Source organism: Micrasema longulum, unplaced genomic scaffold (genome assembly GCF_059751315.1).
Source record: "Micrasema longulum isolate JH-2025_06_02 unplaced genomic scaffold, ASM5975131v1 h1tg000511l, whole genome shotgun sequence".
NCBI lineage: Eukaryota > Metazoa > Arthropoda > Insecta > Trichoptera > Brachycentridae > Micrasema > Micrasema longulum.
In genome coordinates, this window is record NW_028277708.1 from 1,154,537 (window position 1) to 1,173,790 (window position 19,254).

General features: G+C 33.1%; 2 protein-coding genes across 3 annotated transcripts; both read right to left on the bottom strand.

The window, feature by feature from the left end:
- Positions 1–719: 719 nt before the first annotated feature.
- Positions 720–11,028, bottom strand: LOC148280922 (leukocyte receptor cluster member 8). Of its 2 annotated transcripts, none has more exons than XM_088227576.1 (5): positions 9,697–11,028; positions 8,400–8,943; positions 6,174–6,375; positions 4,975–5,182; positions 720–2,107 (listed from the first exon to the last, which is right to left on the bottom strand). In XM_088227576.1, exons 1-5 carry the CDS (start codon positions 10,680–10,682, stop codon positions 1,945–1,947), a joined length of 2,103 nt encoding a protein of 700 aa, XP_088083702.1. In that variant the 5' UTR covers positions 10,683–11,028; the 3' UTR covers positions 720–1,944. The 2 variants fall into 2 exon arrangements, with proteins under 2 accessions (XP_088083702.1, XP_088083703.1); XM_088227577.1 differs by having other exon boundaries at positions 1,692–1,817.
- Positions 11,029–11,173: 145 nt separating this feature from the next.
- On the bottom strand, positions 11,174–17,469 carry b (glutamate decarboxylase-like protein black). Its single transcript, XM_088227553.1, has 3 exons — positions 16,776–17,469; positions 15,032–15,399; positions 11,174–11,982 (listed from the first exon to the last, which is right to left on the bottom strand). Exons 1-3 carry the CDS (start codon positions 17,427–17,429, stop codon positions 11,385–11,387), a joined length of 1,620 nt encoding a protein of 539 aa, XP_088083679.1. The 5' UTR covers positions 17,430–17,469; the 3' UTR covers positions 11,174–11,384.
- Between the last annotated feature and the right edge of the window lie 1,785 nt (positions 17,470–19,254).

Here is a 19,254-nt window from a genome sequence, read left to right on the forward strand (position 1 = left end):
CATGTCAACGCTATTATCAATTGGCTGAATTGTGATGTTATTGAATAATTTTTGTTTACTTTTTTATTCATATTTTCATACATTTTTGAGAAACTATGCCCTACGATTAAATGCTCTAATTTTTACCACATGTAAGCTGAACTTCCTCATTCTTGTGGTATATTTAAGAACTGCTTTGTTCTAGGTGTCCTATAAAGAGTTGAATGATCTTTCAAATGAAAAAAATCATTAAAATATTTACACATTCTGTATGCTGGTGCATCAAAGTAAAACATATTTAAAAAAATTGAATTCAACTACCTAAATTTTCTTAGAAAAATGATGAAGTTTTTGCAGCCATCGCCTCAGCCAATGTAGACCAGATTCAGACGAAAAAAAAACATTTTATTATCCAGTAAAATAAAAACAATTTACAAATGTTAGTGTGAGCCTAATGAGGAAATTTAAACCAACAAAAAACATTTTGTTTAATATGTTACGGGTACTTAAAATAATGCCGTTTGTTTGATGGTACTTGGTTATCTTTTTGGAATATTATTCTGCACAGAAAATTTTCTTGGGTATTTTGCTAAATCTTCATTGTTCTTTCATCTATGTACATAAACTTAATAAGCACCAATAATACTAAATTATTGTTACCAGATCTGTTACTGGGTATAGAAAGGAAAAATAAAATTTATAGAATTTTAGAGGTGTATGGGGTAGAAATAAAACATAAATTTTATAAAAAACTTTATTTTAAAAGAATTGAGAGTTTTGCTTTCATCTTAGAAAAAATCTAAAATGGAAGCAATAAATAATTGGTAATAGCAAAAACAACCTAAAAAGGTAAAAAGAACAATGATAAAGAAATTAGAGGGACTGGGAATATGTGAACTTGTGCTTGAAGGAGTGGGATGAATTTTAGGAAATATACTTGGGATTAGGAGGGATTTCTTCTGGCGTCACGGATTTACTGCGAGTGGTGGCCAAAATCCACATCAGGAATTACTTCCGCGGCGTAGTAAGCAGCTTCGAGGAACAGATTCAACAGCAGAAACCCTACCAACAACCAAACCTATTGGAATATTCTTTGCTGTAATGAGCAAAGGGAAGACAAAAATAAATTAAATTATGAAACGCAGAAATGTCGAGTTGTCATTAACTGAATTGACAGAACATCTCAGCCTATCAAACTGCAGAAGGTAAACCTTATATGTAGTTGTTTCAAGCAAACTGGATAGTTGACGCAAATCTTGATTTTTCAGTAGTGAAGTTTTCCAATGTTGTGCAGGTGTTAAGTCTAGCCATAATGCTGGGTTCTAATCCTCTTCATTTTCTTAGATCCAAAGTTGCTCATTAATTTTGTGTAAATATTTTTCTCCTCGAAGGTTTTATTGTATTCTGTAATCGCACACAATCATAGTAATGCACTTTAGTGCTGTTTGCATCATCTATCAGTCATGCGTTATTTATTCATCTTATTTAGTGTCCTTAATTTCCATTTGTATTATTTCATATTTACATATAATTCATTCAACAGCACCAGCCAGAGGTCTCCATTTTATTTGCGAAGGTTTCCATTTTGTTGGAAATAAAAATCTTCATTTGCCTTAATTATTTAAAATATACATCCGTAATATTGTTAAAATATCAATAAATAACTAATATCACGTCATATAAGGGCTTCAATTTAAAAATATATACTTATATACATATAATTCATACGCCTGCATAACAGTCGTAAATTTATTTTGTCCACTTCATTTATTAAAGTTTATGTACACTGTTTCTTCACTTTCCTTTGTTCTTATAGTTTCTAAGTGTCCGATTTCACTCTGTATTAAGTAGATTATATTATGAAATATTATTTTTTAAACGTATCATACAGGGCTAAACTGACTAAGGAGCGTACTTTAAGTACCGAGGTAACATATCTAACAGGATGCACATGCTGAAATGGCCTTATATGTTGCCGACAACAGCCATACTTGTCTTGCAGTCTAACTGTTCCCGACTGTCATCCGTGAAGGTGAGACCGAACTGTCCGAGGAACTCTAAAGTCAGTTCCATTGTCTCCAGAGCCATCTCAGATTTCAAAAACTCTACAGGAACATTCTGGCGATAACTAAACATTAAGAATAAGATTATAAGTTCACACAGTACAAAAATTAAGCAAACAAATTAATGAATCATTTTCCTCCTACAAATTTATTAATGTGTTTCATAAACAAAAAAGTTGAAATTTGCATAGGATTTTTCAATCGGTGGTTTGAGAAATAATAAAAAAAAAGGTTAATTTAAAACACAGATAAAGCATACAAGATAAAGATAGAAATTGTAAGTACATAATAATAATTTTAAAAAAAACAGTAAATTTTCCCTTTTTTAAAGTGAGAAAATAAATTGCCATTGCAATATTAACACATTGTTGGCCGGGAATTTAGCGGGTAATCCACGTCGGAAAGTGGGAAACTTTTTCACATTTGCGCGAGAAATTAAGTTTCATGTAAAATAGATATAACATTTAGATAGTTCCATATCAAAAATGATTATATTAATTAATCAATTATAATTATTAATTCTTTATTACATATAATTACGACACAAATTTTAATTTTTAATAATCAGTTCTCAAGCTTAAGAATTAGAATATTAGGAAAAAAACCGCAAAATATTTAGGAAAAAAAAAAGTAAAATACAAAACAACTAAGACTTTGGAAACATGTCCCTTTATGTAATGGCACATCACAGAATTTACATTAAAGCGGGTTTGGTTACATTATTTTTTGATGACATCTCCTTAGTATAAATTTCTTCAAACATATGTTTTTTCATATTCATAGAGGATCTTGTTTTGGAGATTTTTCGGATACCAAATATAACTATAATAGTAAAAATAATATGTAATAAATAAGTTATCAGTAACGGTGCAAATACAACAGCGATTGATTATGAATAAAATAAACTGACAAAAGAAGTTTAGTCATCCCCCGAGCTCCAGGGATAGTATGCAAAATACGTATTTACCGTTTCCCACAAACAATGTGTTAAAATAAGAGTACTGATGATCTATTTATATAAATTATACCCAGAGCCATCATTCCGTATTTGTGTAGCTAAAAAGTAAGTATATTATTACAATTAGAAAAGTCTATTTAATAAAATTGGACAAAAATATTCCAAAAGGACATCATTTCCTTTCCACACCCAAAGGTGCATAGGGCACTGCATCGGTACACCAATCGCAGCATATCTTGTTCATTTTCGTTACATGAAGGTAAGATGATCAGTCTTATGCTTCAGTATAGAAATATTCTAGTTTGAACACACCATTTTAAATCAATATTTTATATCAACTATGCTGGGAATTTAACCAGAGACCTCGCATAGTAGGCAGACACGCTGACCATTACACCAAGAGGCTGGCTTTAATTTATTTACACATAACTAATGATCACATTTATTAACAAATAATAACTAACCTATTGTTTGAAAAAATGACCCTGAGTATAATAATAAATAAAAAGCTGAAAATGTGTATGAAGAAAACAATTGAGGAGGAAAATGAATCATAAAAAGACAAATAACAAGATAAATATTGTGTTGATATATACATATTACCTCGCAGAGTAAGTACTACAACTGGTAACCTCAAAATTAGTATTTTTAACACATATTTGTATCTCCCTCCATGAATGTTACAAATAAGCAGGTCACGATTCATTAAAATCATATTATAATGATTTGAATGCATGATTTACTGATACTGATTTTGAAGTAACCCAGTCTTCTGAATTGATCAAGAGTTTCAGTACCATTAAAAGGATTCTTTTAAAATTGAAGCCGTGCAATTCTATAGGCAATTTGATAAATCGCTAAAGAAAAATTAAGGTTATTGGCGTAAATACCACGAAGATATTATTTTTATTACATGTTTTTTTTAGTTACAGCAGTGTGAGCAGCAACGGGGAGTGTTTATTTTTTTTATTTTTAATAATCAATACACACTATTTCTTGATTGGTAATAAATACATTTAAAGCTTTCAGTTAGCCAATGAGAAATTAAATTCGAATAAATAGACGAAAATGAGATTTACAAGATGAAATATTAGACAAGAATGCATGGCAGCGTGAACAACATATTGACCCAACACATTATGTCGTAACTCAGAAATTATTGATTTTAGTTTTTAATGGATTTTCTCTATTATTCAAATTAATGTAATTATTATATCTTTAATTTCAATGAAGAAAAAAATATTTTGCAATTTGTTATGTTTTTTTGGGAAGCATATAGCCCATATCTCATATTTTTTAGAAATACTATTCTATGAACCCTCATGAAAATTTTCACAGTGCGAAATAGATAACTGGAAACGGCGTAAGTATCAGTTACAATGTTCTCCAGACTATAAAAAAAATATTAAAAATAAATGCACGTAGCATTTTTTTCAAAAATCTGTCTACACTATACTAGACAAAAATATCTTTAAATCCAGTAAAATCGTATTTTGTGGGTTACGATATTACTCATAGGTGCCGATATACTCGTATGAGTAACCATACCAACACATGAAGGTGACTTGCTCAAAGGGGGCAAATATTTGTTTATGTGATTACAGATGAATTACACATTTGATATATTACATAATGTTTAGTTATTTGGGACTATTGAAAAATATTAATTCAAATGAAATTCAGTAACATTGTGTATGGTGAAAATTGAAATTATTGATTGTATTTTTGTCTTATTACCAGCTAGTATATAAATTATGTTCAAATTTATGTCTTCAGGGAAATTTAAACTAAACATTCATTTAACTATTTGATAATTCAAAAATATTCATATTTTAATAACAAGGCTCGAAGAAATCAATTTAGAAAGAAAAAAATTAATTATGTACTTCAATAGTTCCTTTCAACAAACAAATGTGAGAATTGTAAGCTGATGAAATTGTAATAAAATGATGACTTATCAATAATATAACATACGATTTGATGATGCACTTGAGGTAAGCTTTTCTCTCTCGTTCTATAAACCAGTCCACCAAGAAACCCGCCATAAGTGGAGCACTCTGGTAAAGGTGGAAGAACCTGTGAAAGTTTCCTGTGGCCCACGCACTTCTCATTTGTAGAGCGTGACTAATGCAATTATCATTTTTCTCTTCAACAGATAGGGTTTTCAGAATTGTGGTTAAATCTGAAAATAACAATTTTTCTATAAATTTGCTGATTTATGCTTCAATAAAAAAAGATTTAAAAAAAACAGTTCCAGACAAAAGTTATTATTATTTTTACAGATCAGGCAGTTTTCAGAACACATATAATTTCATTTTATTTACTATTTAATATGAGGACACAAGTTCCAACACCGACGAAGAGTGCTAGCACAACAAAATATAATTTAAAAAATATAGAATAGAGGAATAATAACGTACAAAACATATGAATATAAATGAAAAAGTAAAGATAAATATTAGATTTACATGAAATAACCGCATCAACAATAATATGTAGGAGGGGGTTCCCAAAAGAAACCGATTAATGTTGTGGTAGGCGGAATTTTTGTAGTACTATGTTTTTTCAGAAGGACCGTGTAGAGCTACCTTTTCTCAGTCAGTATACCATGCAGTATGCTTGTCTTTGCATTCTGCTCGGGAAAACTGGCTCAGAAACTCTTAAAATGTTATCAACTGTTATCAAACACGTTCTGGGGAAAACTCAAATGTTTGAGTGGTTTTCCCGTTTTAAAAGAGGTGATATGTCAATCTATGACCACCTCGCTCTGGACATCCTTCAACGTCCCGAACCGACGAAAATGACGCTAAAATTGGCTTAATCATCCTGGGAGACCGACGAAAGACCGTCAAATAAGTTGTGGAGCTATCTGGAGTGACTTGGAGTTCAATGCAACGATCTAGCCATTTGTGACTTCTTTTGATTGCTTCTAATGAAAGGAGACGCGAAAGGATAGGCGTTGTCAAGCATCACGGAAGACTAATTTAAAAAATGTTTCCAACAACGGAATAGACATTGGAAGATTGGACAGATACATTAGCTCCAATGGAGAGTAAAGGTTATTAAAGGTTTTTTGTAAACTAATGAAATAAATGATTTAAAAAATATTAGTCCGGTTTCATTCAAGTACCCCATCCTATGTCATGAATTAATACAGTATTGCTATTTATTACCTAATGTATTTTTGGTGTAAATATAATAAAGTATCCTATACGCCGTGAACTCCATCCCTTTACCAACTCCTGGTAACTCAGTGTAGAGCATCTTGAGTTGTGTCTGACATTGGTTGAACTCTTCATGGTCACCTTTCTCCAGAGCAATGCGAGCGTGAGTCTCATACACCTGTATGGTGAACTCATCACGGACGCCTTGAACCTAAACAAATAAATATTTGTTAATATCTAATATTTATATCTGTAGAAATGGTTCATTTCTAAAATAGGTGAAATTGGCAGTAAATGATTTATTTGTAAAACTTTAATTCATATCCACATGTTTTATTAGGGTTCAATATTAATACTGGTAAAATAAAAATTATTTTTATCAATGTGTCACACTTCCTCATACTGTATATGACAAAATTGCAAATATGAACTCAAATATCCCTTTGAAAATGGCATAAGGTTAAAAAAATCCGTCCCAAAAAAGGAAATAAAACATATACATATTATATACTTCAATTTTGTTGAGTTCATAATTTAAAAACAATTATACTAAATAATAAATACCATTTGACGCTCTCACTTTTTTTTCATATCTGATATGGACAAATCTGCATGCGAGAGGTAAACTACAGTATCTCCAAAAACCCGACTTCTCAAGAGAGGCTTTAAAGTAAATTTTTAAAATACATTGATACACATTTTAAAAATCTTTGGGAGTACTGTATGTTTTCTTATTGTCCTTAACCTCTAATTTGGTGTGGAATTACCATTTTTTAAAAAATTGCCGGCTGGAAGATATTGCTTTTAGCAATAAGTCCGCCTAAGTACTTATTCTTTGTACTTCGAATTTAAATAAATAAAATTATCTTTGTTATTAAAGAAATTAGGAGTTAATGGTGTTTAGCATGTAATAGAGGATGACAAATTTGATCTCGACATACATAATAATACATATTACAACAGAGATGAAGAACATTTAAGAGAAGGTAATATAGAAGTCTAGGCATCTACAGGGCTTATGAACTGTCAATGGCTGGTTTAAGTGGCCACTTTACACACTGTGTAAGATTCACCATTCTGCCTATATTTGAACATCTATATTCCTTCAATTCTTTCATCTGTTGATGTTTGTGAAGTTAAAGAGCTGAAACCTTTATTTATGCGGGTGAGATTCATCCAATTGAATTATTTCCAATTGAATACTCCCCAGGGAGTTGAATCCAGTTCTTGTCTACAAAATTTGGACAAACTCAAAATATTGTTGTTCCATAATAATAATTAAATTCATAATTAAATCATATTTGGAGTTACCGTAGTTTACCTCTTTTTATTTTTTATTTTATATTACATACACAAAATTATAATTTATGTAAAGTTGCTTTGACTGTCTAACTAGGGTTATTTACCCCGTTCTAAGACAGTAAAAAAAATATAAAAAACGGTAATCAATATATAGAAACAGTTATAAAGATACAGGACAAAGTAAAAAAATGGAGTAAAAACATGGTAAAAAATGTAGTAAAAACATAGTAAAATGTAATAAAAACATAGTAAAATGTAATAAAAACATCGTAAAATTGGAGTAAAAACATAGTAAAAATGTAGTAAAAACATAATAAAAATGTAGTAAAAACATAGTAAAAATTTAGTAAAAAAACGTAGCAAAAAAAAAAAAACAAAGTATTAAATGCAGTGAAAACATAGTAAAAACCATTAAAATGTATAAATATGTCTATAAAAATATTTTGAAACTCAGTAAAATGCAAAATAAAAACAGAATACATAGTAAGAAACATATTTAAAGTCATAATAAAAAAATGAACGAATGTATGTTGTATAGAAAAAAGTATATTTAAAGAATGAAAAAAAAAACAGCAAAATACCGAGAAAAAAAAACCTCTTGCATACAGAAATATCACAACTCTTATTTTTTGGGATGTTTTACTTCCGATTGGTATGTAGTTGATGGTTTAAAGTTAATCTTATTTGACTAACATACAGATAGACTTTGGTTGCTGGGTTATTTTCTGTAGCGACACAATATCTCATCCTACCATATAATTACTTCAGTTTCACATATGTTTTAGTCATCTTTTCACTACTAATGACTTTTGGACTGACGGCTGCAGCTCTCATTCCTTAAATGAGAGACAATTGCGATGGCTTTAGCCGGCAATAACCGCAAAGGTGTTTTAATAACTATTATTTAAAATATAAATAGAGATGAAAACTCACTGTAAGATCTTGTCTGATAGATTTGAGTTGATCGCAGGCATATCGATAATCTTGCTTAGCCACCCATCGATCCTTAACGTTCTGGAGGGACTTCTGCAGCACACTTACAGGTCTAACTTCACCCGCAGACGGTGCCTTGGTGAGTCGTAAGAAGGATTTCTCCAAATCTGTACAGGTTCCTACAATATGAAACTCCGTCCAGTCAAAATCTCCCGCTGTGTCTTCCACAATCAGGTTCTGGAATGACACATCGAGGAATTTTTTTGGCTTAGAGTTGGGGTGGGGAGAGCTGGCTATACTGGGAATAGTGGCCTGACCGTTATTGAACCGGGCGGCGCGCTGCTGCAGCCTATCAGATGCCGTGAATTCCGGAGAGAATACAATATTCGGCTTTTTCTTTTGCGCCTTTCCAATTTTAGCATTTCTATTTTTTTTACTATTATTGTCTGGACCGAGTCTATCAGATAATTTACCTCGGCTTTTATTTTTGTAATTTTTATTCAGAGGCTTAAAATTCTCATCACTGGCACTTGATGAACTGTCGCTGTAAAGATAGAAACATATTGCTAGGAGCTATCTGCATAGTTTTGTACATTGGTCACCCTAACTTGTAAAACTCGCAAGTCCACAAATGGTCAAAATTGACATTTTGGCGTTTTCTATTAGGACTTCAAATAATCTGTAAGTGTGTAAAAATTGCATGTTTGTGGTGTTCCATTATTAAAAAAATATATATTGAAAAACAAATTTGTTATCATGAACAAATATAAGTTTGGGACTTACAAGTTCTACAAGTTAGGCCGACGATGTTTATTAAATATTAAGAGTATTTACATTTTTTTTAAATAAGAACACACATGAGTAAAAACAACTGTGAGATTGTAAATTGAGATAAGTATTTTTAATACAGTTTAATTGCGCTTGCGATTCTCTGTTTGGTGTTAAACTATGGCTAACTTTGTGATTGATAATCCTAGAATGGATTTTTGTCCATATGGGCGGTTCTATAGCGTTATTGCTCTGAGATAATGATCAACAAAAGATAATGTATTGCATGTTAAATTATGCATCCTTAATATCAACCACAAAGTCTGACTTAGTGTGTAATATGTACGTATCCATATTTTTAAAAAATGGAACGCTGTTTTACAGCACTACTGTTTAACAACACTAATTAAAAAACTGTATTAATTCATAGGATACCTAACAAACTAAGGAATTGCTTCTCTCTCAAAATAAATTTATAACAATATTTTCATATATTTATAATAGAACACATTATGAAAAGGTTAATTACCTGCGTCGCTTACGGTGTGGACTTCGGGACCTGGTGGGAGAGGGAGAGCGGTAGGGGGGGCGCGGCCCCTTGGGGCGAGCCCCCGGGGAGGGGCGCGCCACCACCCGCGGGGCGGCCAGGGTCAGTGTGTTCCTCTCGCTATGCACACTGGGAATGGGCTCCACGTCCCAATTTTTGAACCACAGCTCTTCTCGACTGGCGGCCACGGTGATGCGCCCCTTCAAGCACACCTCTATCTGATCCCGATCCAAGTCCGTCTTACATTTCTCATAGCATCGCATGATGTATTTGTTGAGGCTCTCGGGCCAGGCCCCCGTAGGATTGTCGAAACCGTTAGGCTTGGTCACGGGGAGGGGGGCTGCCGCGGGGACGGGCGGCGGGAGAAGGGAAGGGGCCGCCGCGGGAGGGGCGGGCGGCGGCGGCGGGGGCACCTCCAGCGGCGGCGGCGGCGGCGCCGAGGGCGGCGGGCACGGGGGCAGCGGAGGAGCCCCCGCGGGAAGGGGGGGCAGGTCGGAGGAATCCAGAAGATTCATAGACCCGAAGGAGTTATTTTGATTGTTTCTGTTCCGTTTTCTTTTCTTCTTAGCGCCGCCGCTATTATTCCCCGCGAGAGGATTAGTGGGCTGGAAGGGCGGACCCCTCTTGGCGTTGGGGTTGATGTTGAAACGGATCGGCGCCTGGGGGCTGAAGTAGCTCTGGTTCCCCTGAGGGATGGGCCCGGGGGGCAGGGGAGGAAAGTTGCCGGGCAGCGAGTTGGCTTTATTATCCTTGTTTTGGGGCATGTTTCCGTTACTAATGAAATTCTGATTCGCCTGATTCTGCTGCTGATTATAATTAGGCGTCATCTGATTATAGAAGTTTCCATAGTATTGCGGATACATGCCGTATCCATACTGATACATATTATTATACATCCAACCATTCTGTTGCTGCTGCATAGCGTTGTTTTGTAAGTTGACTTGAGCGTTAGCCCCTTTGTCAGCCATTGTCGATTTTCTTTATAGTCCGAATAAACTAAATAACGTACCTAACACAACCTACCACACACATATCGCATATTACTGACCTCAATACAAATATGAATTGAGAACAGTTGTATGATGGCACTAACGCAATATAATTTAAAATAGTCTTACCAGATATTCCTCGCTTTATACAACTATCTGATGACTATTTACCAACGATACAAAATATCACACACGATGATGACTTTTTTGAGGAATCCAATACTATTATATAACGAAAAAACAAATTCTTACTGAACTGCCAACACAAATATCGCCAAGAGCCAGAAAAACACTTCACGTCAGTCACGTTTACAAGATGGCGGACGACATTTTACGATTTTATATTTTATTTTCCTGGGATGTGCTAATGCCAATGTTGCCATGATATGTTACGTAAACACGGTGCTGTGATTATAAAAATATTTTGTATCCACCTACTTATATAACATAATAAAATTAAAAACACTTGACATTTGCAATTTTTTTTATTTTCACATACATATTACATAAAAAACACAATTTATTCAAATAACTGAATTAATAATTTAATTATCTTAAGTATTTTTTTTTTACATTAAAAAAAAATACGCATTGAGAACATTAAATGTTCTCAATACTTTATTTCCTAAATAAAGAACAAGTTTATTTTTATTAAAAACAAACCGGTAATTTAAAATAACTTTATAAATCAGATCCCAATCTTTCAATTTCGTTGATGAAATAGATCATATCCAATTTTTCTAGCCCAGAATTTTGAAAAACAATTCTGAAAAAATTAGGTAGATCGTTTTGAGGTTGATATGTAACCATCATGGTTCCTTCTTTCATCATTCTTTCTTTAATTTTAGGGGCAACACGATGAAGTTTATCTTTATAGTCCCCATCTTGTATATGTCCCCTTATACTGGGTGGTTCGTACCAAAAGCAAATGTTAGTGCATTCAGGCTTTTCTATAACTAATTTGAAACCTTCTCGCTTTTTTATGTTCTGTGTGAAATATTCAGAGTTTTCAAATACTTTGTCAACATGTTGTTCTAAGCCATCTGTTCCTTTAGCTTTCCACATAAACCAGAACTTGAGAACGTCTGCTTTTCTACCACATTGGATATGCTTGTCACCAGTATCATATTTTGTGTCGTAGAACTTGTCTTTTTGGAAAAGATATGTGGCACTGGCAGAGTGAACTTCAGAAAGTATTCCTTTATGGCGCAGAAGAAGGGTGGAACACTGTTGAGGAGCAGTCAATAACTTGTGAGGATTCCACGTAACGGAATCAGCCCTGAAATGCGAAAAAAATCGTCATGTAATCAATTATTCGTCGGATACTAAACAAAAACGGTTTTTGGTTCGTCAAAAACATTTGTATTTTTATTTTATAATTAAATCGGAGTTCTCTAAGTAAACATTTAATAAATAGTGTATGCAGGAATTATATTTTTACTATATTTAACAAAAACATATGTATACATTTTTTACGCAAAACCCACAATGAAAGGTTTTTTTCAAATAATAAGTATCCAAAAAATATATTATGTAGGATTCGTAGACTTTGAAAACTGTTGAAAAGAGTAGATTTTATTGTATGATATTATATTTTTTTTTAATATTTTTCATTTACTTAGGTATCAATAACTTATTTTTCATTTTTAATAAGAAAATATTCGAGAGGTGATATATTGGATGGTTGGTAAAAGGATTCTAACCGATAAAATATATGGGTCGGTAGGTACTTGTATTAGTCATAAAACAATAATATATTCGTACCAAATTTTAAATTATAACCAAATTAACTACATCAGAAAAGAGAAACAACTAAATTGGAAAAATAAAATATTAAGTTTTGGGTGATTATATTTCATAGGTATCCGTTTTTCCTCCTACCTACTACCCCTTTCAATGTAAATAATCCCTAACATAAGTTATATTTTTTATTTATAATACAATGTTTATCAGATATATACTAATATTAAACCCACTTTAAGAAAGACAAAACTATTGCGTATATCATATTATGTCATTCCATTTGTATTTTATTTTCATTTTCACTAACAAAATTACAATTTTTATTTATACAATGTTTATCAAATATATATATACCTACTAATATTGAACCCATTTTTAAGAAAGCGTAGGTATTTTATCTGTCATTTAATTTGTATTTTAGTTTTAAAAATATGAAAACACCTGTCCAGGGTTCAGGTTCCAACACACAGAACTCTATTCTTCACCCCCGTGAACACATGCATATATTATTCATACATTGTTATTAGAACACCGTTAGTCAAATATCAGCTGCCATCAATCTCCTAAACTCCCTGTCACCAATATTATGAAGCAATATGCTCGTAGTAGGTAAGTAGTTTCCGCTTGTACCCACAGCTTTTCCATAGTAAAAGTTATATTTTTTTCATTATAAGCATAAATAAGTTTTTTCCTTGAATAGCCTCGTGCACCTACTTGTTATAATAAATATATCAAGTTCACCATGAATCCAATTTATTATAAATGCATTTTGTCTCTAGAGAACCGCATTTTTAATTTCCGCCTTCACTAACATGACATAAGCATGAATATCTTGGATTTAGGAAGTTGTAGCTAACTCCGATTTTAAAACTGGTTTATTAAACAAAACGCGTGAGAATAAAAACGACAAATTCAATTAAACAAGGTCTAGCAATAGAGTTCATTACTATCTACATTTCATTTTAACACAACCCTGATAGTTCGTTGACCGATTTGCTGAATGTAATGATATTTGCATTATAATTGACAAGTCAATTCAATAAGAAAATAGGAAAAAAAGTAATATGCAGTAAATTACACGTATTTAAGCTAAACAAGATACATGACCTCATAATGGAATGACACATTACCTGCAAGAGCGATGGAAAACATTTTAGAGCAAGAATATGGAAGACTAGGCATTTACGACTTTAACCATAATAGAGATTTTGATCATTTAAACTTTGAACAGTTATTAATTGAGAGACCACTGTATACATGACGTCACAATTTCATAGAAATTTTTAAACTGCTCGAAGTAGCAGATATTTTTTTAACAATAATTTTCAATTATTTTTATAGTTTGAATACGTAACCATCAATAATGTAAATTCGTTATTTTCATAAGTGACAAATTATTGGTAAAATGGCATAGTAAAGCAAAACAAGACTACTTTTAAAATCGAAAGACTAAAAGCGGAATAGATAACGCACCCAAAATACTATTGGTATTATATTTGCATTATTAGTAAAACATCTAATTTATTTACCGAAAACATTTACAAAATAAAACATTGGTGAAAAAAATATATTCGTACTTTTTAAGAATAGGTATCTTCAACACACCAAAACTATGTAAGTTTTTTGCATGGGGTAGTAATATACATGATGTAGAGGTAATAACACTTCGCCTCGTGGTTTAGTTCATTTGTCTACCATTCAAGAGATCTCGGGTTCGATTCCCGATATGGTTGACATATCGGGAATCGAAGAAGCTTAAGATTGATCGTATTTCCTTCATGTACAAAATGATCAAGATAAGTTGCGGTTGGTGTCATATTTCAGTGCCCTATGCACCATTAGGCGCGGAAAGGTAATGGTGATCATAGATAGCGTTTATTAGTGTTTGTATTTGTACCACGAGGCCGTCAGTGATTTTTGTACACACTATAGATATTTACCATTGGCGTGTCTCTTTCGTCTAGCTTTTTGGATAAATTATTTCTTATGGAAGCTAGGAGCCAGTACCATCTAAAGGCCATAAATGGCCTTAGGTGTAAAATGTATGAAGTAACGCCTGAATGTATGAAGAATGAAAAGAGTTTTAATGAATTTCAAAATAAATGTTATGTTTACTGTAAGATGATGTCGGCCTTGTGGTGTAATGGTCAGCTCGTTTGCCTACCAAGCAAGAGGTCTCGGGTTCGATTCCCGACATGGTTGATAAGAAATATTCATTTAAAGGGGTGTTTCCACACCAGAATATTTGTATAGGTACCTGAAGCGTAAGCCTGGTCATCTTATCTTTATGTAAGAAAAAAAATATCAAGATGCGCTGCAATTGGTGTACCAATGCAGTGCCCTATGCACCATTAGGTGCGGAAAGGTAATGATGATGATATTAGTACCTATTTTATTGTTGGTACAAGTACCCTGGCTTTATCGACTAGATATTAATGGGATATTATATCTCTAGGGATTTAGAAATAATAGATTTTCTTAAAGCAAGTGATAAAAATATATTTTACCATTTGGTAAATACCAAAAGTATTTTTCGCGTGTTTTAAGTTACTCCTAGATCTAGGTAATTCATTTGAATAAAATACCTTTCAACTCCATTCAATAGACTTCTGTACTTCTTGGATATAAGAGCACCGCCTCCCCAGGCTGCGTCTACATGGAACCACAAATTATATTTCTTGCAGAGGTCAGCAATCACTGGCAGAGGATCGAAGGCACCAAGAACTGTGGTTCCTGCTGTCGCAGATACCATGAATGGGGAGGCGCCTTCGGAAATGGACCGCTGAATCTCTTCCTCTAAATGTGCAGGATCCATTTTACCTAATTTATCGGTATTGATAAGGTAGACATTGTCTGATCCGATTCCCATGAAGCACGCCAATTTCTTAACCGAGTAGTGAGCATCATTTGATGTGAACAAGACTAATCTTCCTGCAGCATGAACTCCTTTAGTCTGAAAACAATAATTATTTACTTTAACAAGTCTGTTCTTTGATTACCTACATGTTTTATTCATTCATTTAAAAACCAAATCTATCAAACACGTGGAAAAATTATAATAATTATTCTGCTATTATCTCATAATTGATGATAATTGATGTGACTTTAAGTTTTAAGCTACAAAAATGGCATTAATTTATTTTGTTTACGAATGAAAATAAATTATCACAATATAAGCAGGCTTTTTTTAAGTTAAAGAAATCTAACGCACGTCTCCCCTAGTAGATATGCAAATATGGTACACGATGTTATTAGAATTGTATGTATGGGTACTATGTTATTACGATTTATTTAAAAAATACATAATATCCAGGATATTTTTAAAACGTCAAACGGATGAAAATATTACTTTACAACGAAAAAAGGAACCAAAAAAAATAATAAAATCGTATTGAACAAATCAGAATCAAAACAAAGATTTAGATTTAACAAATTACAACAGGGGTGGAGAATTCCTTAAAGAATGGAATATGTAAGTCTATGTATTTACAGGGTTTATGACCTGTCATTGGCTGGTTTAAGTGGCCACATTACACACTGTTTAACATTCACCATTTTGCCTATGTTTGAACATCCATTTTTATTCAATTCTTCCATTTGTTGACATTAGTGAAGTTAAAGAGCTAAAACCTTTATTGTTGTGAAGAGATTCATCTGACTGAATTATTTCACATACTAGGCAACGCCTGAAAACAATTTTCCAATTTTTAAACTTCTTCTTGGACCAGTTGGTTTATATTGCAATATTTGAGTTTGTTCAAATGTTTGTGGACAAAAGTCTGGATTTCACCCCCTTGGGAGTCATTAAGTTTAACAAATTACAACAGGGATGGAGAATACCTTAAAGAAGGGAATATGGAAAAAAGTCAAACAGTTCGAAAAATCTATCTTATCATAGGTACCTAAGTTCAAATATGTAATATAATAATGGTTTTTTCTTTGGATTTGGGCTAAGTGTTAGAAACGTAATTATCGTTTCATAATTAGGATTAAGGATAGTTAGAAAACTTCTAAATTTGTAGGAAAGAAAAGAAAGTTCCGAGTAATGATAAATGATTAATACGAAAGTGGCCACATTATTACTAAATAATACATAATATAATATTCTAATTTGTGAAATTATCCTTCTACACAATTATTATCCAAACGTATTTTCATGACTTACTAGTTGTAACATGAGTAATATTTTAATAATGTGTAAGATCATGAAATTAACCTAGATAGGTATGATATTAACGAAGTTATTACACACATTCTACTTACTACAAACCCTAAAGGGTTTACAGGATTTCAACGGTAAAAACAAAATAAAAAACAATCAAATAGTACCTTAACGTCCGAATTGAAGGCATATCTAGCACAGCTGATGGCGTATCCGTTGGCCATGGAGCCCCCGGGACAGAATATTCCATCTCCCAACCCTCCCGGGAACCCCACAATAGAGCGCATCTCCGCCAGCACCGCTTCTTCCATCAGAACAAAGGCCGGAGCTACTTCGTACGTGTATACACTCGGATTTAGGGCATCTGCTAACCACTGACCGATCAGTCCATACGGATCCACTGAAGAAAACAGTTGATTCACGAAATACGGGTGACCAGTTTTAACTGAATACTTTATAATTTCCTCCATTCTTTCCAGCAGCTTATCCTGACTTTCCGCTTTGCTTTCCGGGTGAAGTTGCAGGATTTTAATAAGTTCTTCTGGGTCTTTCCATTCCGTTACTTTATTGGCTCTGGAGGTTCCTCGGAAAACTGCCTGCTCGATGAGGATGTCCACTGCTTTCCGGAAGAAGTCTTCGTGTCTGGACCTGTGGGGGAGGCTAGAAAACCAGGCCGGGGTAGGAGTATGGGCTTGGTCCTCCTTGAGCCGGCACGGCTGCACCCAACTCTCGTCTTCGGAAGATATCGCGCCACACGAACCGCTATCTGTAGGGGGGTCTTCCACCCTGAGCTCTAAGAGATCGAGTGTGTTTGCGGGCATCTTGTCTGACGAGTGACGTTTAATCCAGAGCTGAGTTGCTTGGCACTATACGCGACCGGCGTACAATGAACGCCAGTCCAGCCTTCGAGGCACTTAAATACTGCAAATTGAAAGTGGAGATGTAATGTAAGGTTGTTTTGCTTTTCGGAACAACGAATGGCTTTGCGGAAGGTCATGTCAGCTCTCCCTTCCACCGCACTACCTTCCCCCACCCGGTGGTCTAATTAGGGCTCTCCTACTGGGGATGTCCAATGAATGTTTCCGCGGTTACTTATATAATTGGCACCTATTATAAGTTCCAATTGACTATACATAGGCACACCCATATTTGATTTCATTGTCGCATTCTATAAATAGTCCACTATTTTTATAATACCTCTTCTCGGTAGCTCAACATTCAAAATAATATGGATGAAGGTACCCACTCACGTTTTGAGCAACAATAATATCTACCCAATCAATTCGTCATGATCGTAGAACAACGACGCATGTGATTTTCTTCAACTCTACATGAGAGTGGTTTATTTTTTTTTGCCACCTCATGTCACAAATTGATAAGCACAAAAGTATAAAATTTGATACTTGGGTTAGTTGTATATATTTTTTCAAACCTAGAATACAAAGCCTTTATATGACCTTTTTAAGATCAAATATAAAAGAAAGTCAATGTCGCATCTTTCTCACATCCGCCATTGTTCACGACAAATTGTTCAAAGGGTTTTTATCTTATTTTTAGCAACAAACCCGCCATTACACTTATCCAATTAATATTTCAATGGAATATAGAACTTGATATTTACGACTAGATTTCAAAAATATTTTGGTATTCGACTATAAAACTTAACAACTCAAAAAAATTACGTGGCTAAAAACGTTAAATGGTTTAAAGATGTGCCTATTCATAGCATTAACACATTTCATTGTTTAAATTTATTTTTCATTCCTAAACATGTAAAAATACACTTCAATTGAAGGTTGCTCTTAATCTTTCGATAATTAACTTACGCTAATTAAAATTAATTATGCAACAAATAAATGAAAACGTTTTTATGAATCGCGTTTTTATACCAATTTATGATCTTAGCAATTAACAATAATTTATCTGTACATAAGTTTAATAAATAAATATTCAAGACATTCACTTCGAGATATTTTATTTGCAATAATACATAATTATTACATGTTTTTATTATAATGAGGGTATTTTTTCGTTTTTGGATACTGTTTTTAATGAGAACTACATTACATACAAACCAAGAAACGCTGCATGGTTATGAAAAAATAAAATCAATATTGCTCAATCAATCATTTATTACTTGGTTAATATTGTTTTTTTATTTATTTATCTGTTAAAAGCCAAAAGCACTATTCATTTTCAAACACTGCATTATTTCTGTATTCAGTTACGTCGAAGACCCATTTCACATGTACTTTTACAAAAATATTACATATAGTTAAGTTATATTTATTATAGTTTTTATTAGATTCGATTTTATTAGCTCGAGATTTGAAAACCTAAATATTTAAACGTTTTGATTTCCTAACTGAATTAGATATGTTCTAATCGTTAGGAATTGCCACTGCCAACATGGTTGCATTTTTTGCGTAGCATGTGATGTTAACGACCTTATCTATCTTAGTCCTAGAAATACCACTTCCTCCATTCTTGAAAGCGTTTTTATATGTTTATTTTATTAGTGTAAGAAAAGTTTTTTTAGCTAATATGTTGTTGAGATATATTTAGTTTAAAAAATGTAATCCTTGTTTTGTTTCTTCGTTGTTCTGAATAAAGTTTAAAAAAAAGATTATAGAATTTACGTCTCGA